Source organism: Abrus precatorius, unplaced genomic scaffold (assembly GCF_003935025.1).
Source record: "Abrus precatorius isolate BTA unplaced genomic scaffold, Abrus_2018 Scaffold8, whole genome shotgun sequence".
NCBI classification, from domain to species: domain Eukaryota; kingdom Viridiplantae; phylum Streptophyta; class Magnoliopsida; order Fabales; family Fabaceae; genus Abrus; species Abrus precatorius.
The window spans coordinates 1,457,485-1,480,753 of NW_020874428.1; the positions used below are offsets into that span (position 1 = coordinate 1,457,485).

Here is a 23,269-nt window from a genome sequence, read left to right on the forward strand (position 1 = left end):
TGTACAAGCTCCTGTGAAAATTAATTTTTCACGTGAGCTTGTATGAATTTATATGTACTTATATTAACTATACCTAAAAAAAATAAAGATAGTTAACTTCTATTTAAACCAATTGATTAGAAAAATATTATTGAAAAATATAAACTATTGTATTTATGAAATTGGATAATATATGTATTTAACAATAAAGGTGAAATATTTTCTTGAAAAAAAAAAAGGAAATTCAAAACCATGTATATTTGAAGACAAAAAAGTTAAGGCCAAGTTAAAGTTAGATTTGTTGGTTTGAGAAAATTGAAATTAAAATGGTGCGTTAGAGTGGTTGAAAATGAACTTTTGTAAATATAAATTTTTTTATAGCTCTTGACATTTTGAATAAATTAAGGATTCAATTTTGACAAAAAAAAAATTCATAGACTTATTACAAATAGTAGTACTTTTATAAAGACAATAAAAAAATATATAATTATGCATATAAGAAAAGATTATTAAGCTGTAAAGAGATATAATAAATTGAATGAAAATATTAATTTTTAAAATTTACTATTTAAAAATAATAATTAAAAAATATTTTTAAAGACTAATAAACAATTTTTTTTTTTAAACCTTTAAGCTTAGTTTGAGAATTGATTTTTGGAGGGACGAGAAAGGAAGATGAAGACTTATGTGATATTTTGTTATTTTTCAGAATCTTTAGATAAGAAGGGAGAAGATTTATAAATCTTAGAAAATTTAGTAGTACTATGTTTTTAAATTCCTTCAAGTTGAGAGACTTTGTATTAATCTTTTTTCTTATTTTTATTTTTTAAATTTCTTCCTCCAAACTCTCAAACAGTTAAAGCACAATAAATTTTACCTATTTTTATTCTGTCATGTTTTTATCCAATTTTTATATCATCTCTTGTTGAATAAATAAGTTGTGCTAAAATTACAAAATACACAAAATATATAGAGATATTGCTATTGATGATAAAAAAAAAAAAACTACAAATGATATTATATAATAAAATTATTGATAAGTTTGTATTTTAACATGTTTTTATAGCCTATATATTTATGTGTGGCTATTATTTTAATTGAGTTCTATATTAATTTATATATTAATTGTGCATATTAATATGAGAAGACCACAATTGAATTTTTGGTGCATTTTGAATCTAAATTAGTTGAAAAATAGAGCTTCACTATAGTTTGTATATCCCAGACTCCAATAGCCAGCACGTGCTTCGACCTACTAGAAGCCCAAATCTTAAGCAATTTAAAGATTTTTAAACCCTATAAAAGCGACCTCTTGGGGAGCAACTTAAGCATCATATTTTTATGTCATTTTTTGTACGTCTTTTACACATCTCTTTTATACTTTCCATCTTGGTGTTAATGGGTCGCTAATAATTATTGGAGGTTTGGGAGTGCGTCTTAAAATCAAAAGCTTTTCTCGTCTCTTCTTTGTTGAGACTCTTTTAATTTGTATCTACTTTTCAAGTTTTATATATTTATTTAGTATTATTTTAGCTTTCTTTTATATGATGTTTGGTTAAATCCATAACTAGGATTATGGTAGATTATTTACATGACTTTGTAAGACCTTTATCATTTATAATGATTTCATGTTTTCTTTTTTTATTGATATTTATTGTGCTATATTTATATGTTTAGAATCAACAACTCTTAAATCTAAGGTGTATAATTTCATACAAATTTTTTTAATCGTTATTAAATTAACAGCTCATATGCACTTTATATTTTTTCTTCTTTTTACTTTGTACGATTATTGAATGTTAATAGATTTATTATGAGTGATTTACAATAAGAGATAAATTGAAATTTGAATTAGTATAAAAAAAATAAAAAATTATAAAGATAAAATCATATGTTCTAAGTTCTTCTTATTAATTTATTGTTGAAAACTGCACTGTTTTCATTTTTTGGTAATCAGTTTTATATTTAAATTCTTGTTTTATTGAATTTCACATTCTTTAAGTTCAAAAAATTAAATTAAAATTTTTTTAATAATTAAAAACAATTTATATCGGTCGATATTTTGAAAACTTATTTTGAAAATACTTTATTACTTTTCAACTATATACATGGCTACAAATAAGTGTTCAAAGAGCACTCCATCTAATATAACCAAACCAAAAATAAGAAACCTAATCGATAATAAAAAAATTATTATTTATTAGATTGAATCAGATTTTAAATCTAATTTTAAAATTAATCCAATTCAATCCAAATTGAACTTATGTTGCATTTGTTTATAAAATTATTTTAAAATTAAAATATTTTTTAAAAATCTTAAAATTATTTCATTTTGTATTTAAGAAAAATATCAAAGTGTTACTTAATATAACAAAAAAAATCACTCTATTGTTTAATTTCAACATTTCTTAACAATAAAACTAAATCAATTTATAATTCTTAACAATAAAACTAAATTAATGTTTAAAACTTTAAATTTAAAAGACCGATTTCAATGAGGTCGCATATCTCATTATCTTATGTGAAAGTTTATTCTTACATTATATAACTCAGGAATATAATTGTCTGTTTTTAAAAGACTATACTTCATATAAGTTTATTCTTACATTATATAACTCATATTTCTCTTATAATTGTCTGTTTTTAAAAGGCTACTTCTTTCAATGACATGGTAACATTTGATTGTATGATAGTTCAGAACTTTGCCCGAGAAATTGCCAAACTTCCCAAGAAATCTGTATTATTTACATAGTTGAGATCAAAAGCACTGAAATACAAATTCTAAAAATCAGTTTGTCGTCAGCTGTGAGGATTTTGAAATATCATTTGCTTTCACTATGAGTTGCACTAATTTGCACGCAGACCTTCAAATATCCCAAGAGGTGAGTTCCACTAAAGCCACAGCGAACATGCGCACCCATTACTGTTGTGAATTGGAGATAAAGTGGGGGATGTAACACACCACTCATACCAAACCTGCTTCAGATTCCATATATGAAATCGAAATAAATGATATGAAATGGAAAAGTAGAGGCAATGATGAAGAGAAATAAGATGAAATGCAGCAAATGATACAAAACCAACCTTTGTAGAATCACAACAGCGCCAGAAATGTACTTCGAGGGAAGAACCACGATGCAAGCACGTAGGTGTCCTTAATGGAAAAAACATTGCATACCTTGAAAGAGAAAAAGAGTTGAATTCCCATTCCATAGGTTGGGCATTCATATGCTAGCCGTTATAGTTGAAAGAGAGAGATGGGGGAGAAGGTTGGCAATCTAATAATGATTTGGGTGGCTCTTTCCATAGGTAGAGAAGTTTCTCTTCTGATTTGTTTACTTTGGTTATCAGTTTCTATGTGCTCTGCATATTTCCTTTATTATCAAATTATAAATTCAGTTCCTATCAGCATCGTGTACCAATAAAATGAAAAATGCAATGTCCATCAAGGAGAGTTCTTTAGCTTCTTTGGACAAAGTAATTCCTTTATCCAATTTCATTATTCAAAATATTATTTTTCCAATCGCCAAAATATAAACAATTTGCCATTTGTCTTCATGAATTGACAAGGATGATATCATGATGACACCATCAGAGAGATTTCACAGCGCAATATTTATAATGTACTAAATGCTTTATTTTGTACTTCTTGATATGGATAAAGATTAGATGAGTGTACAGTCATGCCATTAGAAGTAGAGAGATAGGAATGAAAGAGAGCGAAAGTGATAACGGAATAAGTGATGTGATGGGAAATGAAGAGATAGAATAGGGATTGTAAGGTAGGTTTACAAATTACAGATGTGAAAAAAAAATCAATGTAAACACACTTTTGTCTCTATTTATAAACAGAGACTAACAAGATTTGCTTATTTGATGACTTTTTATCCTTAGATTTTTTCGATTTTGGTATAGTGTGGTTTGTTTTAGGAGAATATCTAAGCCTTTAACCAAGTTTTTTCTTTTTGGCTACTCTAATATGTCTTGTCATATTCCATAAGAATGAAATAAAGAAGGGGATAAAAGTTAATACCAAGTGAACACTTTCGGTGTTGCTGTAGAAGGTTCAGTTCCAATTCGCACATCCTTGTAAAGAGTTGCATCAAAGTAGCCTGCAAATCCTACAGTCAAAGTAGAAGAGGTTAGTATCAAAATAATACACATGGCTTAAGGGGACTCAATAAAACTAATAAATTGTATAGATAACTACACAACATAGAGAAGCTAGCTATACAGTTAATCTGCACGGCTAAAACACACATTGATATGCAACACCAGCATCCTAAAAACTAAATTATGGAACAGCTCCATGCCTCAGCATAGCAGATAATATTTATTAAAAAACTAGGCATCTTTCTTTTAGATATAAAATATCGCATAGAGAATCCCATCTGAAATTTAATTGGCCAGTAATTAGCAGAGGCATTCTACAAAATCAGTCAATCAAACACAGCATGAACCGAGGTTAGTCAATGAAGATAAATTTTATGGGAAAACTTCAAATATATTTTCCTTTCTCCAACCCTTTAATTTTCAACACATGCATTTCGAAACAACCCAAGTAAAATAACTCAAAAAAGTATTGCAAGCAGTATCATTTAGAATTATCTTCCACTTAATTAGAGAGTTGAAGTAAGGGGAATGAGAGTTAATTTCTTTTTAAAATAACCCCCTTCTAATCTTCTCTTATTTGAAGGGGAAGAACTTCTAAGATTTGAGGAGGAAGGCGGAGTAACACTTTCTGCTCCCTTCCTCACATTATTAATAAACCAAACAAGGGCTTTTGTCACTATTTCCTTTCCTTCCCATCACTTCCCCCTCTTTACCAACATTCCGAACAGGGTGTTATAATACCATTACGAACAGTTAGTAAAAGGTAAAGGGTAACTTCCAACCATTTCTAAGGCATTCAGAGGTCTTGACCATGTACAACCACGTGTTGATAGGGTAATTGCTCTCCAACAAACAACGTTGGCATGCCTCCTTTGATTTATTTATGACAAAACAGACAAACACAGATACTGGTGTGCATATAAAATTTCTTAAAATTGGAGGTTAAAAATTCAAATATATTCAGAGTAAAATTGAAAATCTTATGTATAAAATCATTTTCATGAAGACTTATTGACTCAAACAAGAGTGGAAAGACCCTGCATACCATGTACCATTACAGACTCTCTGTCGTCAGGGATAAAAAAAAGCAATTTTTTATGCCGGCTGTTGCTTTCTTTGTCAGAGTGGTGTTTTGGATGTGTGAATGTAAAAACCTAATCAAGTCAAACGAAAATCAAACAAAATCAGCAAAGACCCCTTCCAAGTTTGTAAGACAGAAAAATTATATATATCTATATATATATATATATATATATATATATATATAGAGAGAGAGAGAGAGAGAGAGAGAGAGAGAGAGAATGTATTTAGTAAGAATTATTTTTTGTGAGAATGATAAATTTAGACAGTATAGCTACACATGAATGGTAAAAAATTAAAAGTTTTTTTAAATCTCACAATTAGTTAAAAATATCACGTGACTTTTTAAAAACTCACGAGTTCTGTATTTTCATCTTGATCAACAGTTAATATTTGTTCTTCTCATTCTCATATAAAAAGAGAATGGAGCTAAAATATCATAAAGATCAGAAAGGTGGATGGAATGGAAAAAAAGCAAGATAAGTAAACTGAAAGATAAGAAGCTACTAACAGGTTGAGATGGCGCAAGCTGAGTTACATTGAGTAATTTCACAATAAAAGCAGATTCAAACCGTAAAATATCTTTTTCTGCCTTAATCTGAAATAAAACTGCATGCAATTAAATGAAATACAAAATTAATACAAGTCAAATTAACAGGGAATACAAGAGATATACTTTGTCATATAACTTTGAAGCTGTCACTGGATGGAGGAAACTTGTATACCTGAAAGTGATAATAAACTGCTCTTCATTCATTGAATAACAAACCAAATAAGTGATAAAAAGTTAATGCACAATTTCATTAACCATTAACATTCTGCTTGCTGACCACCAATAATAAATCCATTGACTCCTAGCAAGTTACAAGAAGCAGTGGATCCGCATAATGCATTCTTAGGTGACAAAAAGAAGTGAAACTACATGAGGTCGTTTGTCCAGACTCAATGAAGGAAAACTTTAAAATGCTGATTTCTGAACTTCGAAAAAGTTATGTCAGTGCATTACTGGACAAAATAGTCCAAGCTCCAATCTTTAATACCATTTAAAATGCTTCATACAGTAATCTTGAAAATCAGGTTATTTACATATTGAATGAAAACATGAAAGCAAGGGCTTGAATTTGTGGAACTTAGCATTCATTTGTGCAAATTAAAGAAACATGAAGCTAAAATAAGTAAAACCCGATAAAGATAAATCTATAACATATGGAGGGTATGGAATTTACATACGAAGAGGGTATTGAAATTCCATCTTCCTTTAGAAACCTCTGGGCTCCATCAAGGCATTCAGGAGACAGCTCACTGTCACCAAAAGTACCTAGCATTTCACTAACCTAAATTAAAGACAACTGCAATCAGACACTATCAGTATATAGAATAAAAATTAAGCAAGTACCTAAATATTAATACATAAACATACCAATATGTCAGCCGTTTCAGGGGCATTCCAGTATCGCACATCACTTGTGACTATGGTGACGATATCCTCCATGTCCTCAGCCATTACTAAGCCCTGTTTCAACAAATAATATGGCAGCTTTGATTACTACAAAATATACCCTTCTTCCAAAAACTATATGTAATATTGTCATCAGCAAATTTTTCTAAATCAACGGGAAATAAGGGGAGAACAGATATTCAATTAATATATGCACTGAAAGTGCATATGTTAATTCAGCAAATTTTTCTAAAACAATGGGAACTAGGGAGAACACATATTCTTCAAACAGACCATTTAATTCTGTGGGCCTGTTTAGAAGAATTTATCAACAACTTATAGAAAATAGTTCATGACTCTCATAAGTTTTGTTTTCAGATTATTTCAACAAACTTTTTAGCATAACTAATCAAAATAAGTTGTTTTTATCTTATCCCAATATATTTCATCGTTAAATTTATGGCATGAGTCATTTTTTAAAAAGAACTTATATTAAATAAGCACTTAACTGAGTTGTTTATCCAAACGTACCATATATTATTTTTAATGATTTTACTTAAGTCTTTCTTGGTCCACTAATTATTGTACTCTCCTCCATCTTATAAACTTTTCTAATTTGCGTTTCTATTGATACTCTTCACAAATATCCGAAACAACATAGGTACAATTCTACCATCTTTTCCTCACTAGATGCCATTCAAGTTTCTCCCTAATATATTCTTTCCTGATTTTATCTTTTTTTTTTTAATGACTACTCCCCCAACATAACTTTGTCATGGTTGCAACCTTCATCTTATGCTCTTTTTGCCCTTTTATCACCCAACATGTAATACAATAAAAAAATCCCTGGTCGTATGAATGTGCAGTAACATTTTACTTTTAGCTTAAGAAGTCACAAATAACACATGAAGCACTTGTTCATAAAACTATGGACAATCCTATCACAAAATTCCACTAAAATCATTACATAGATTAAACTCCAATACAAAAAATTGAATTTTCTTTTGGATTAAAGCATCTAAAATAACAATTCATTATTAGACTTACAATATTGCCCAACTTGCAAGCATGCTATATACATAAAATATACGTTAGAAAAGCATGTCAAAACATAATAGAAATGCATCATGAAGAATTTGAGGCACCAATGCACTTTCAACAGATTTAATTTTTTTTTAAACTAAAACTAGTGCCAAAAAGATAATTTGAGTAAACTCACAAATTAGTTCATTAAATAGTAATAATTGTGAATATTAGTCCTTTATATTTTTAAAATACTCTGTTAGTCCCTGACATAGTAGTCTATTATACAGTTAGGTCTATAACATTAACTAATGATGGAGAAACGTTAACTTTTACTAACATTTCACATCAAGTAACATGTAAGATGCTAAAATGACATTGTTTCACATAAAGTCATAGATTAACTTAATCGATTTTTGTCAACACCATTCTTGCCATCTTTAACCCTCCACTCACGACATTTCCAACTACTTCCACCACCTTCTCTCTCTATTCCCGCTATTTTCCTCAACCCCAACTGTTAAGAGCTCGCAAATCGTAGGCTAAAGTCGTTGTTCTTGTCATCGTCCTCAACTCCTAGCTAGTAAGAGCTCGCAGATAGGCCAAAGTCCTTGTTCATTTTATTCTCCTCAACACCTCTAGCATGAATTGAATGTACATACTCACTCACACCTACCATGAACAGAACACACAAACTAGCCATAACTGCAATGAGTCTCCTTTTCCTTCGACTTGAACCCATCCATCATCGTTCACTTCATCAAAACCATCATTGGACCACCTCATCCCAATCTAAAATGCAATACACTCCCCATATTTGTAGACATCTCCATGCAACAATATCCTAGTTCAAGGTTGAAGCCATTAAAGAAGGGACAAAAGAGTTCAGTAATGGCCCCGACATTGTGATTCAAGGATAGAGAGAGAGAAAGGAGGTGGTGAGCACTTTAGGGCAAGTATTGGTATAAGAGGTGGAGTAAAAGGTGGTAGTGACTGCTGGAAACATTGTGGGAGGGGGGCCGAAGATGGCAGCAACAACGGTAAGGGAAATTGGTCAGATTAGTCTCTGACTTTGATATGAAACGACATCGTTTCAGCATCATGTCATTTATCGTGTCATGTTTACAAAGGTTAATGTTTTTCAGCAATTGGAATGAGAAATCTAACTGTTTGACAGCTTACCACGTCAAGGACTAAAATAACAATTTAAAAAAGTAAAGGATTAATACGTTGTTAATGTCTGAGTAGTGGGACTAATTTATGAGTTTACTTGAGATAATTTTGTTATATAGAAGTTGACAGCTAAATGTAACTTCTATTATAAAAATATTCAAGATTAAGCCATGTATTTTTAAAATAAAAAATATTATTGAGCTGTAATAAGCAATAGCCTCATACTAGTACATAATTCCAAAATCATCATAAATATAAGATGCAATAGCAAGATCTATAACTAACATTAAGTGCACCAAGTGCATTTGGATTCTTTTCCACAGCATAAACTTTTAACTTCCGCCCAGTTTCCTTAGCTGCCTACATATGAAGATGACAAAAGTCACTCCAAAGAACAGCATTATCCAAATCCAAATTTGCCACAATCTGGACAAGATCACACTTGTACTGAGGTCTTCACAAGACACCCACGTCCTGCACCAACCACCACCAATACCTAGCCATCGGAAAAAACAAAACAACATTAATGTATGTTACACATCATCCAGAGTTATGCATGTCATAGTGTGCTTAAAAATATGCATGAAGCTTAAAAACCAAGAAAGAAATCATACCAAGGTGATCTCAGATGCTTTTTCATCAGGAACCCTGTCCAGCAAGGCTTGACAAATTGCTTTTTTGTACTAAAATAAATAAACTACAAATTAGAGCAAGTTCATGCAGGAAAACAAAAGCCATCAGTTGTCAGGACCTTGAGCACTAGGAAACAAACATGGTACCAAGGTGACCCAGAGAGTCTAAAAACATGTTTCTAATACATTGCCTACCACAAGAATAACAAAATGTTATACAAGAAAGTATTCACACCACAAATTCAAAAATCATCTGCGCTTATACAATCAATTCCAACACATGTATAAGGGAAAAGAAATCAAACTACAACTGAAAAATGGACAGGCTACATGAGAAAAAGTCAAATTATGCAGGACTGATACGATTACTAGATTACTGCCAGTGGACATAAGTGTACTATTCATGTATATCAACTATAAGTCATTAACAGTTTCATAAATCAGATTTAGTGCAAACCAGGGGAGACTAAAAAGCGGGCAGAGATGGAGAAATATAGATAAATGCATGGATTAAGTTGAGAATGTCACATGCATTTTGGCATACCAGTTTGTATTTCGTTGCATCTTTCTCATTATCATGATAGGTCAGAGCTTTTTGATTTATCTTAAGAGGCTGCGGAAGAATTGCAAAAATTCAAATAATTAATCTAAAGTGTGCGTAAGACATGCAACAAGGTGGTGTAAATGTTAAAATGATTACTATATAATTTTTCCGTAAGAATCCAAAATAATTTTTTACATGTCAAACGGGTAATATTTTTTAAATTGCATTTGTATGATAAAAAAGCGGCAACAGACATTCTTATTCTTATTATAACATTAAGAAAAATTAAAAAAAAACCATTCATTTGTATTCTTGGATATAAAGTACTACACTGAATCCACTTAACGCGTGGACAACAGCATAACCATACACGGGAGGAGAACGAGAGGGGGGGGGGGGGGGAGAGGGGGGCTGGGGAAGGAGAAGGAGAAGGGGAAGCGAAAATTTCCCGTTCTCCCATAGGACAAAGAATACTTACTTGGAAGAGTTTCTGTGGAAAATCCCTGTAACGAAACTGGCATAAAACCCGGAAAGCGTCAAGATGAAGATAATGCCATGGCTTGCTATTTGATATATGGAAAGATAAATACCTCGATACGTTCTCGCTCAGTAAGAGGATCCATTCGTTTGTATAGAAATACAATATGGTCCCGATAAGGCTGGAGAGGATATCTTCCTGAATCTGACGTCCAGAAAACACTCAGTAAGAACAAAAACAGAAGATTCCGAACCAATAAAACAAAAAATCGTACAAATGGGGTTATTGTCTCGAAAAGAATTCATGGAATTAACTATGAACTCAACGGGTATTACGAATTCAAATGGGATTTCGGTAAATCTCTCGCACATATTTTTCCTAATTGTATTTCGTTTAATCGAGCAATTTGGATTGACGGAAGCAACTGGAACCGGATAAAAAGGATATATATATATATATATATATATATATATATATATATATATATATTTCTCAACTGCTAGCTAGACTAACAAAATAGCAAATGTGACACTTCCTTGTTTCTGGTTGTCGTTGACCTTTTTCCTCAGCTTATGTCGCCGTTGATGTCTCTTCCTCAATTATTGACAACACGAATCGCAATAAGAATGGGTAAATTGCAACATTAAAGTGTGTAATCTGTCCCAATTTCAAACTTCGCGGCAAAACTCATTTTTTCTGTTTCATTTGTAAGTGTTGTTGTTGCAATGGTTATAGTTCCTTCGTTTTCTTCTTGTTTTGTTCCCCCATAACATTGAGCTTGATTTCTTCGGGGACGTCGCCAGTAAAGATGGGTTGGAATCAGGAGGAGGAGGAGGGGTGGTGGGGGTGGTGGCTGGTGTGGAAAGAATAGTGAGGTTTTGAGTTGGGGTTGTTTAGATCCTTTGTGATTTCCTCATCCCTGTTGTGATTCGTGCAATAAATAAATGAGAAAGAAACAGCAAAAACAACACGGAACAAGGAGTAAGAAGGAAGTTTGGGTTAAGAATGACGACTTTGGTTTAGGATTCTATGGACTAATTGAAGCATGTCATAAACAAATTTTCTCTCTTAAACCATGCCAGTCAACCAAGTTTTGTTGTCACTTAAACTGTTACATATGTTGTATTTGTCCAACTACCAGCTGACCGTCAAAAGTTGTATACAATTAGAAACTATCTGATTATTTTTTTTAGTTTGGAGAAATGACACATTAAATTAACAGGGAGTTTTCTCCGCAATAAATTATAATTTTTTATTCTTCCAATTTAATCTTTATAAAATATAAGAAGCTATTTTTTATACGAACTAACGACTTAATAATTAAAATTATGACAATAATATGATACTGTTTTTTTATATGCATCTAAGTTGGTTTAATTAATTAATTTAAAAATTTGTATAATATTTAAATTTATATATTTTATTGAAATAGTATCAATCTAATTTAAATTTAAATATTATAGTCAGTTCTAAATTAATAAAAAAATCTAGTAATAATTGTATTATTTACATTTTATTAAAAGATGATATTTACCTATTAATTAGCACAAACTACAAAACTACTTTAACCATTTTCATAAAATTTCATAAATTATAACAATAACATTTTTCTTAAATTTTTTTTATTAAATTCTCAATTTATGATGGATTAAAAGAGCATATATGTTCTTTTAAAAAATTATATCTATAAAAAAAATTATTCTAGAATGTCAAGAAAACAAAAACTCTTTAAAAACTTGATTAGAAAGGTTCTCTAAAATTTTAAATATAAAAAAAAGTCAATCAATCGTGCTTCGAATGAACAATATTATTTTCTTTTTCAAAATTGTTGTGTGCATGCTTTTTTTGTTCAATTTACTGTTCCTAATTTCAATATTTATACTTAGATGTTTAATAAATAAGGATATTACTTGACAAAAGAAGAACAATGATGACGAAATAAGAAATTTGATAACTATAAGTAAGAGTATAATAGTAGTGTGTGTAATTAAAAAAATAAAAATAAAATAGTAACTTTTAAATTTTGAAGTTTATATTTTTAATTTCATCTCATTCCTTTTATATTAAAAATAAAACATAAATAACAGAACAAAATATAAAGAATTCCATTAAATTTCTTTATTTGCATTTGCTATTTTATCAATCTAAATAATGAAATAAAATATTATTTCATGTCAATTTTTCTCGATTTCGTATCACTACTGATTATCTAAATTTACAGGATAGGAACGTACACGTACAACGATCTGCTGCAGTTGCTTCGGTATGAACTGGTTCGGGAGATATAATGATCTAGACACATTTTTCAAAACTCAGTACCTATACTCGCCATTTGATTCAAAGAATGGGAGGGACCGTAACCGCAGAAAAAAGAGCTATATTTTAATGAAAGAAAAAATTCTTATTTAATGGAAAATATATGAGATTAAAAATTAAAAAAAATATTAGTTATCAAACTCTACACTCTTAAATAGTTATCCTCAAGCAATAGTGAATCTAAACTTAAACATAAGAAAAATTAAGAATACATCAATCAAAGGACACCAATACTAATAACACAGGCAATAAACAAAAGTAATATTACCATCGGAGGAATAACTAAAAGAAACCAGCTCTATTAGGGGATTAGGTTTCTTGAAATCCAACTTCAATCAAATATAAGTTTTTTCTCATTTCTCAAAGTTTGCAAGGCTCAAAACCAATCATTCCTCAAATTAAAATGTATTTTCAGAGCTTGATAATCAGCCAAATCCTTACTAAGTATTTTGAATATGCAAGAATCAAGTCGTAACGAGTCAATTAAAAAACATGTTATAAGAGATTAAAAAAAAGATACACAAAGTTAGCAACATATCCCTTCAAACCATTATTATTGCCTTGACTGTTTTAACTAATAAACTTAAATAATTTTCCTAGCTAGATTATGTTCTTTCCTTCATTTTTCTTCTTTCTGATTTTTTCTTTTTCTTTATTTTTTACACTTTTTTAATTTTTGAAAGAGAGAAAAATACGTAATCTTCTCAATTTTTCTATACATAATATTTTTTAAAAAGATATTTTATTCTCCCAATGCTCCATTCATAATTTAAAGGAAGTTCCCTTATTGTGAAGATCCATAAGTAATCACTTTTTATTTTTCTTGATTTGTGATATTAGAAATTTACTAACAAAAATTAATTTTATTAAATTTAATCATGTCTTAAAGAAAATTAATTTGTGTGTTGACTTAGAGTCTAATTTTGAATCTCCTCTCATTTGTTTTGATAAAGTTTTCTCTCTTTAAACCCCTTTCTCTCTTTAGATTCTTTATGTACTTATTTTTTTAGATGGTTAGTTTGATCTTACTTGTTCTTTTAGGTTGTTAGCCCTATTTATTATAAAAAAAATAATATTATTAAGTATTGTACCGTGTGATAGCTTGTATTTTTTAATTAAAAAATTTGTTATATATATATATATATAAATAAATAAATTTTATTACGTGTCACTTTAAAAAATCACATAATAAATTTGTTAGTTCTTAGTAAAATTTTATTAATTTTAAATACTTAAATTCAAATGTAAAGATTAAAGTTATTATTAAAAAATTTTAAAGATTAAAGTTAATATAATTTTTATTTAATTTATAAAAATTGTTAGTATTATATTTTTATAATATGTTTTTAAGCACATTCGTAGTTAATAATTAAAATTATTAAAAAATAAAAAACAATTTTTACTCTTAATTTAATTATTTTCTTTCATATTTTTGTAATTTTTATGTTCTTATTAAAATTTATAATTATAGAGAAAGTAAAATAAAAAATTACAGCAACACCGTAGTGAAATTTGGTCGCTCAATTTGATACGAATTCAAGCAGGTGAGTTTTTTTATTAGTTCAATAATAAATTAAAGAATAAAAAATATTTGAAAAATAAAATAAAATAATCCACGTAAATTCATAAATAATCATAAATTTATTATTAATAAATTTAAAACATCTAAGAAAATTTTATTTGAATTAAAAAAATAATTTATTTTACTCTGTGATCCTCTTATTGTTACTTTATCTTATATATAAGTGATCTGATCTCATATTATGCGTCTCTCAACAATTTCCCCTTATCATAAATTTTTTAAAAAATAAAAATAAAAAATATTTCTTAATAATAATTTATGTATTATTATCTCATTTATATAATTAATTTTTTTATATTCTAATTTTTTTATTTTTTAATAAAAAATATTTTCTCATTACAATTTATATAGTTAAATTTTTTAGTACATTATTTTGTTCTCCAATGGATAAAAGGTAAATTAAAAAAATTAGTCCTTATAATATTTTATTTTTTATTCATATATAAAAAATGATGTTAAATTTAGGTGAATCACTTGATTTATTATGATTTTGAGTTAATTAATTAGAGTTTAAAGTTGTTATTATGACATTTTTTACTGTAATTTACATTTTAGTAGAGTTCGACAAAAAAAAACTAAAATTTAAAATGTTACAGAAAATAAAGTATAATGAAAAATTACGACAACAGAGCCCTACACAGCAAATAGTTTTCCGTAGAGTTACATAGTTTAAAAAATACTAACTAATGCTCTTAATATATTGATTAAAAATCAAAAGTAAAACATTATTTAAATTTTTTTTATTAACATACTTCTAATTATAATTCTTAATGCACCAACAATTTGAATTCCAATCAAAACTTTTTTTTATTTGTTGAGTCTTGGCTAGTAATGTTACTAAAAAAAATTTATGATCACAGAATTCATATTTACAGAGGATTAAATATATAAAAAATTAAACTATAATATTTTGTAATAGATTAATTTTTAAATAATCTTTTATAGAACGGCTAAGAATAGTTATTTTAAAAGATGACAGTGTTAGTTACATATTTTTTCTGCACCTTCTTTTTTATCATTGAATAAATTTTACGAGTCCCTTAATTATAATAATGTGAACGGCTAAGAATAATTATAAAAATGTTAATATTTACAAGGTCATAGGATTCAAAGAAGTAGAATGATTACCTGTATAGAACGGTTAAAGCAATCAATAATTAACTTCTGAAGATGCATCGGGAGGTTATTAGAGCTATCACTTTGGTTAGACAAAAAGGACTGGCAAAAATCCAATCAAAACCATTATGACACGAATAAGAACATAATAAATAAATAGACATCCTTACATCTGTACGCATTATAAAGGCAGCAACAGGCTCTCCATACCAACGTGCTATTGAGTCGTCTGAAGGCTGAACGCCCCTAATAATGTAAAATGAATGAGGACATTAATAAAGTATCGGTGCAAATTATAGAGAGAGTAGTGCAAAATGCAAGATCAAGGTATATTGTAATGGATCAATGGAACTCACAAATTATCAAGTGCAACCCACAAACGACTATGATGCTCACACAGCAGACGGAATGAATTCCATGTCTTCCAATAATCAACCTGGAAATCAGAATTAGAAATGTGATAGAAAATAAAATGAAGTATGATATCATAAATTTCATGTCTACGGAGCGATTGAATCTTCATGACTCGATAGTCCAGTCAACAAGAATTTGATAACATGAGTTTGTTGAGCATCAGACAAAAAAAAATAAAATTGCACAGCTTTGACTTTGCAACTGCAAGAGTTATTTCACCAAGTGAAAAACATTTAGCATTTTTACTCACCAAAGAGTCATCAACTGTCTCCCCCACTGGAATCCGAATCCACAACTTCATGATGAAGTCACAGAAGTACAAGAATGGTGAAATCACATTCATGAAGGACAACGAATTAATCATACAACTTGAACTTAGAGTGGCACCTGCATGCTGTTCTGTAGGCTATGCATGATTTGGTTCACGCATCTAGCATAATTTGCGCAGAAAGTTCCCTTAGGAGCTGGAAGGAGGCAAGCCTTCACATTTAAAAAATAAATTAGAAAAGCCATGTTTCCTTTTGTTCAATAACATTATATATAGAAGCATGGAGTTAAATGTGTTTTGATTTCCCAAAATACATTGCATTTTTATTTTTATTTTTACAAAATTATATATTATATTTTAAAAGATGATTAGTTTTGGTTCCTCTTACTATATAATTATATAGAAGTCTTATAAAAATCAGTATAACTTAAACATTAACCCGTAACAATGCTTATGTTAATATCGTGGCTTAAAATTAAAATTAATCAATTTTAAAAATATAAGAACTAAAACTTAATAATTTTATTTAAAGAAAAATCAAAATATAATAGATTTTTAAAACACAAAATCATATTTAAACCTATCATACAAACTGCCTGCTTTGAACTTGAGCAATATACAAGGAGTAAACATTAACGTCAAAATCGTCCGGTGCCATGTGAAATAACGTGTATTCGCATAAAATCATTTCCCAACAGGTACCTTATAACCAAAATACATAACATCTCCTGAAATCATTTCATATAATTTTTCCGATTACACAAAGAATCATAAGTAAAGCATCTAAGGAGAGCTGGGAAAAAAAGTTTTCTGCCGAGGAAATTTAATAATACCAAAGCATACCCGCAAAGAGAGATAAGAGGCCCAATCTAGTTCCTTTTTGAGAACGGTTTCAGAATCCGTCCTAAGGCTTTCATTTTCTGAATCCAAGTCTATCCACGTGCTTATTTTTCCTAAATAATTGTAATAAATAATATAAGACTAAAACTAAAAGCATTCACAACAATAAAATTCTTAAGAAGAAAAAAACCAGTGGAGTACAATACAATTAGCAAATTATTAAAAGCAAAGCTATTAATAATTAAAAATATCAGGTAACTCGTACCTATTACACAAGCAACGAACTGGGTTGGGCTCATGCTTATGTCTTTCTCAACGAATGGCACAACTTCTTCAAATGACCCGCATTGAGGAGCCTGTTTTAAGCTTGGGCGATATTCAGGATCAATCTGCATTGCACCATAAAATGATTTAAAGCTTGTCTAATTTCCAAATTATTTATACAAAATTGCATATTAGATGATGTTTAAATTTTTTTACTGAAATCAACTGTGGCAACCGCAGTCTTCAGTGAATCGATAACAATTGCTTCATACTTTTTATTGAAACAACCACAGTGGTCTGAATCAACTAATAGATTCATAACACAACAAAATCGATAACGAAATAGTGCGTCATTGCTGATTAAAAGAAAACGATGAAAAAGAAAGTAACCAGAGGAGCAACAACGAAATCGAACTCTCCAATTTTGACATGGTAATCGACGACGCACGAAATTTCAAAGTCGAAATCTGCCTCTATACCACATAAGTTCGAATCGGAGCTATCTCCTTTTCTTAGGTTACCGAGAGGCATTTTCGTCAACCTTCACTTGAACAGTTTCGGTTACCAGAAGAACAGATGAAGACAAAACAGGAGAATTCAGAAAGGTGAAGAACAGAGAAGAAAGAAGATGAGAGAATAGCGATAGTGGAATTGCAAATGAGATACTCAAAGCAGTGCATTTATACACTAGTGTGCTATCCAAGTGAACTTGCTAACTGAAGCGGTAAACCAAACGCAGCGTTTCGTGATGCTGAAAGAAATGGCTTCTCAGAGCTTGAGCTTGTAAAATAACTAACCGTCATTCTGACACAGTTATAACTAACTGATAGAATCAGTTACAGTGGCACGTGTCTTCCATTCCATCAGTGGCACAATCTGAAGAAACTTTTGACTGCTAAAAAATTTGTACATATAATACCTTTTCAGTTGCATAATCCTTCCACTTCCATCCATATTAATTTGCTTCCTTCTAATTACTTGCATCTAAAATGTATTGTACAACAGCAAAGGCGAATTGTTATTATTAAGAACTTTTATATTTGTTATTTTAGCACATGAAAGAACGAAAATAATAAAATGATAATTTTATATTTTATGAGAAAAAGTTTTAAAAATAAAAAATGAAGTAACAATGATGCCGTAGTTTTATAACTTCATATAAAAATAAATAATAATAATACACATTTTTTCAAACACATTTTTTCAAAGCATATAAATCTTGATTTTCTTCTAATTTATTATACATTAAAGACACGCAAGTACAATAAATATTTTTTTAAATAAAATTTATTATTTTTAGATGTTTAAACTCAATATTAAATATTAAGGTTGGCAAATTTATATTTTATTAAATTTATTATCCTTTTTACTTAATTAATTTATATTATTTAAAATTTTTAAATTCTTAAGTGACTTATTTGCCAGTTTACCGTAAAGTGAAGTAGGTTAATTCCGTAAAAAGAGTTCGGATGAGTTGAACTTAACCCATTCTTTTATAGGGTACCAATAGGTTATAATAGAATAACTTACTTTGGCATTTCTACCTTTATACTTGCTTCTTCATCTTTTGATATTTGTTTGGACGAGACATTAGAATTTTTTAAAAACATTAATTAATATTCTCATTTTTAGGCAAAGTGTGGGTGCAAAAATCCTAATATCTTTTATCTTTTTTTATTATTGCTGTGTTATTAGTTCAAACTTGACATTTAGGCTTAAGTTATTCTTAGGTTGTGTGGTTGCTATTTTCGTCCTGGTCTTAGTTTTTTCTTTACATACCACTATTTCAAAAAAAAATAAAATTCAAAAGTCTACTTTTAAGAGATTTAATTTTAAAAGTGATTAATACCTTCTATTTTTTTTTGAAAGATAAAAAATAACATAATTAGAGAAAAGGGTAGAGTTGTTAAAGCCTTTAACCTTTGTTTAGCTTTTGGGCTTTGGGCCCTTTTCCTATTGCAACGTTTTTATTTAAAAAAAAAAAAACTGGGATTCGTTGTTTAAAATGCCAGAATCAGTTCCAGTTCCAATACTTGGATTCTTTCTCTCCTCCTTTTATTTGACACGGGGTAACAACTTGTACATTAAATTTATGTCTTTTTCTCTTCGCACAATAAAACCATATTTTCTTGGGAGTTCAATTTGTTAAGCTCATCAGATATATTTATCTTCCTTTTGATGAAAACTTGAAGATCCCTGAATTACAACGGTAGAAATTAGGGTTTAGAGTTACTTCATTTTAACTTAAGGATCCCTAAATCCCCGTAGAAATTAGGGTTTCTAATATTTGTTGTTCTCTGTTGTTTCTGGTTTTAGGTTTTGTGAATCGACATGTACAACGGAATAGGGTTACAGACCCCAAGAGGGTCGGGTACGAACGGGTATATTCAGAGCAACAAGTTCTTCGTGAAGCCTAAGGTTTCGAAGGTTGCTGAGAACACGAAAGGGTTCGAAGCAGATCAAGGCACTGCTGGTGTTACCAGGAAACCCAACAAAGAGATTCTCGAACACGATCGCAAGCGTCAGATTCAGCTTAAGCTCGTAATTCTTGAAGATAAGCTCATCGATCAGGGCTACACCGACGCCGAGATTGCCGAGAAACTTGAGGAGGCTCGCCAGAATTTGGAGGCTGCTGCTGCAGTGGAAGAAACCGATGGAGCTGCTCCTGTTTCAGTTTCGGAGAAGAAGTAATTAATTTCTGAATTTTGATGTTTGTGTTAGGGTTTTGAAATGTTAATTGTTTCAAATAATGTTTGGTTGATGTTGTGTGGTTTTGAATGTGGCGTGTGTTTGTGTTTTGGATGACATACATCTCCGTTTTAGTTCCTGATATATATTTATAACTGAGGTGATTTTAGTTAGTCCCTGAATTTTCTAAAACTTTACTTTAATCCTTAATTTTAGAAAATGTGGCTTCCTATTTTACTAACACTAAAGCGTAATGCAAATGTTATTTTCTAAAGCTAGAGACTAAAGTGAATTTTAAGTACAATTAGGGACTAAAATGATCGATTTATACAGTGTCTGAAAGGACTAAAACAAGGGTTTACTTGTTTTGGATGATTTCTATAAAATAACCACTGAAAGGTTAGCATAGAATAATATTGATGGCACTCTTCTGATGAAATAAAAGGTTTGCTTGTTAGATGTAAGGTTGTTTTGAATTGGATTTTAGAGGTTGCATGTTGTGGATGGATGTTTTAAAGGCATGTGATTCAATTAGGTGCAGATTCAGAATGATGCTAATTCCCCTTTGTTTGTACAGTAATGGAGAGATTTATGTGTCACTTTGTTTAGTTAATGGTGGGTACAAAGTTGATGCATTGTTATTGCTAATAATAATTCTTTGAGGATTTTTCAGGGTTTCAGATACACAGACTCATCAAATTGCTGCTAGGAAGGAAAAGCAGATGGAAACATTGAAAGCTGCTCTTGGCATTGTCTCTTCTGAAGTCAATGAAATAAATGCAGATGGTAATGATGGGAAAATTGGTTCTAATGCAGAGGGGAAACATAATGTGAAGCCTGAGCATGCCTTTTTGGACAGAGATGTCAGTTGGAAGAAACAGATGGTTGAAGATAAAAAGGATGAAAATGCAAAGAAAAAGGGTGTTAAAGATACAAGGCACCACAAGAAGGGTGAAACGCGCAAGAAAAATTATGAGGATGATTCATCTGATTCAGACAGCAGTTTAGACGATGAGGAGGGAGGTAGAAGGAAGCATGGTAGAGAGACTACAGACAGTAGTGATGAATCTGATTCTGATAGTAATGCTAAGAGGAAGGTCAAGTCTGAAAAGAAGCAGAAGAGTTCTAAGCACCAAAAGAAAGGTAGGGTGGAGGACAGTGATGATACTGATTCTTCTGATGATTCTGATGACAGCAATCATGCAAGAAAAAGTAACAAAAATACAGAAAAGTTTCATAAGAGGCATGCTTCAGATGATGATTCTGATTACCGTGAAGACTTCTCCATGCATAGGACACAGAAAGGGAAGCAACATTCAAAAATCAACAAACGTCATGATTCTGATGGTGAATCTGATGCTGATACTGAGGAAAAGAAATATGGTAGACTTGAGAAGCCCAAGACAAGGAGGCACAGTTCTGATGATGAGGACTCTGATAGAGATGGTATTAGGCGTGCTTCGGGACAAGACAGATATGTTAAAAGGGGGTCATACTCCTCCTCTGATGAGAGTGGCAGTGACACTGGTTCAGACAGCAGTGCTAGTGATCACAGATATGAAAGTACAAGAAAAAGTGGGTCTGTTGTAACTAAGAAAGGCATGGAAGAAAAAAATTTCAGAGATGAAACAAGAGTTAGTGGTGCAGAAAAAGGGAAGAATAGTGCTAATGTTGATGGATTGGACTCTCTAAGAAAATCATATGGGAGAGATTTTACAGAGGGATCAAATAGTAGAAGTCGAGAAATGACACAAGTTAACAGGAAAATTGATGGGGACAGAGATAGGGAGCCTTTCACATTGGCTAAGCGTGATGGAGATGATAGAAAGTTTAGTAAAACTGAGTCTGAATCTAAATCTAGAATGAACCGAAATGATGATAAAGAAAGAGATGGCTATTCCAGATCAGCTAGGCTTGCAGGACGTGATGATGATACTTCTGAGCAGAGAGGCAGAACTTATAATAAGGATGTTGTTGAATCTCATTTTGTTGATCGAACTGCTCGCTATGGTGAGGACCGTGAAGCAAGAAGGCACAGAAGAGATGATGATGATCATAGGGAGCATGAGCATAGAAGGGATAAGGGTGTTGACCATGGAGAAAGAAAGCGTGGAAGGGATGAGGATGGCCGTGGAGAGAGAAAGTGGGGAAGGGATGAAGATTATCAAATGGGAAGAAAGCAAACTAGAGATGAGGATGATTATAGAGAAAGAAAGTTCAGAAGGGATGAAGATGGTCGCACAGGAAGAAAGTTCAGAAGGGAAGAGGATGATGGTGGAGAAGTAAAGCATTTAAGGGTTGAGGGTGATCATAGGGAAGCAAAACACAGAAGAGAAGATGATGGTCGTGGAGAAAGAAAAAACTTAAGGGATGAAAATAGTCACGGAGAGAGAAAGAACTTAAGGGATGAGGATGGCCGTGGAGAGAGAAAAATCTTAAGGGTTGAGGATGATCGTAGAGAAAGTAAGCACTCAAGGGATGAGGATGGTCGTGGAGAAAGAAAACACAGAAGGGATGAGGATGGTCGTGGAGAAAGAAAGCAGCGCAGAAGGGATGATGATGGTCATGATGAAAGAAAGCGGCATAGAAGGGATGATGATGATCGCGGAGAAAGAAAGCACAGAAAGGAAGAGGAAGAGCCCCGAAACAAAGGTTATGAGAGAGATAGCCATGGAGAGTACTCCAAGAGAGCCAAATACTAAGTTTCTCTGTTCAAGTGAGAGGCATGAAAGTGACTCATGAACTATGATCCGGGCAATGATAATTCTTGTTTTACTGCTTTATTTTTGTATTAGACGTGAGTGTCAGTTCTTATACGTTCTGAAGTATGTACTCTGTTTTAAAGCTTCTTCATGCGTGTTTATGTACTTCGTATGTTTGCTAGAGTGGAACAGTGGGACTATTTGTATGAAAGACAAAATACTTTTCTCTGGCAACGGAGGAGATGTGAAGCCAAGGCCTCCATAATAGGATGGCGGTGGAATGTTGATTCGTATAATTCTTTTGGTTACAATCCCTATAATTGAAGCTTAAACTAAATAATGACTTAGATAACTGGTAACTATATCTCGCCATGGGCTTTAGTTGTTTCTACCTGGTTTGCAAGAACTGATCAGTATTCGAACACCTAACTGGGTTACCTTCATTTTTATTTTGGAAGAGAATAAATTATACAAATGAAAGATTTTTTTTGGGGACATACAAACGAAGGAATTTAGTTATTTTGTTGAAACTAATTGATAAATTTTCTAATTTATCTTTTATTCATGAATTTTCTTTTGATTGCTATTCAATAATATAAATGTTTTTATAACATTGTCT

The 23,269-nt window shown here is 30.8% G+C and overlaps 2 protein-coding genes across 3 annotated transcripts; one reads left to right on the forward strand and one right to left on the reverse strand.

The window, feature by feature from the left end:
• Positions 1 to 2,673: 2,673 nt before the first annotated feature.
• On the reverse strand, positions 2,674 to 17,791 carry LOC113847801 (protein arginine N-methyltransferase 1.5-like). Its single transcript, XM_027477087.1, has 23 exons — positions 17,651 to 17,791; positions 17,262 to 17,385; positions 17,000 to 17,109; positions 16,276 to 16,368; positions 16,139 to 16,183; positions 15,831 to 15,910; positions 15,645 to 15,720; positions 15,487 to 15,576; positions 10,573 to 10,755; positions 10,461 to 10,496; positions 9,983 to 10,051; positions 9,421 to 9,489; positions 9,249 to 9,302; positions 9,092 to 9,166; positions 6,593 to 6,685; positions 6,403 to 6,506; positions 5,849 to 5,897; positions 5,684 to 5,770; positions 5,138 to 5,246; positions 4,013 to 4,100; positions 3,064 to 3,157; positions 2,897 to 2,955; positions 2,674 to 2,746 (listed from the first exon to the last, which is right to left on the reverse strand). The coding sequence occupies exons 1-23, from the start codon at positions 17,789 to 17,791 to the stop codon at positions 2,674 to 2,676; spliced, it is 2,001 nt and encodes a 666-aa protein (XP_027332888.1).
• Positions 17,792 to 19,289: 1,498 nt separating this feature from the next.
• On the forward strand, positions 19,290 to 22,973 carry LOC113846258 (uncharacterized protein DDB_G0283697). Of its 2 annotated transcripts, none has more exons than XM_027474312.1 (3): positions 19,290 to 19,469; positions 19,577 to 19,947; positions 20,622 to 22,973. In XM_027474312.1, exons 2-3 carry the CDS (start codon positions 19,592 to 19,594, stop codon positions 22,648 to 22,650), a joined length of 2,385 nt encoding a protein of 794 aa, XP_027330113.1. In that variant the 5' UTR covers positions 19,290 to 19,469; positions 19,577 to 19,591; the 3' UTR covers positions 22,651 to 22,973. The 2 variants fall into 2 exon arrangements, with proteins under 2 accessions (XP_027330113.1, XP_027330114.1); XM_027474313.1 differs by having other exon boundaries at positions 19,290 to 19,329.
• Positions 22,974 to 23,269: the final 296 nt, after the last annotated feature.

Bases quoted from the DNA above. Each gene is read 5' to 3' on its own strand.
- LOC113847801 (XM_027477087.1), bottom strand. From the start codon at position 17,791: ATGCCTCTCGGTAACCTAAGAAAAGGAGATAGCTCCGATTCGAACTTA. The intron at 15,911-16,138 runs GTGAGTAAAAAT...TCTGATTTCCAG, and splicing joins AGACAGTTGATGACTCTTTG to GTTGATTATTGGAAGACATG. The intron at 10,756-15,486 runs GTAATCATTCTA...CCATGAATTCTT, and splicing joins GCTTTAACCGTTCTATACAG to TTCGAGACAATAACCCCATT.
- LOC113846258 (XM_027474312.1), top strand. From the start codon at position 19,592: ATGTACAACGGAATAGGGTTACAGACCCCAAGAGGGTCGGGTACGAAC. The intron at 19,948-20,621 runs GTAATTAATTTC...AGGATTTTTCAG, and splicing joins GTTTCAGTTTCGGAGAAGAA to GGTTTCAGATACACAGACTC.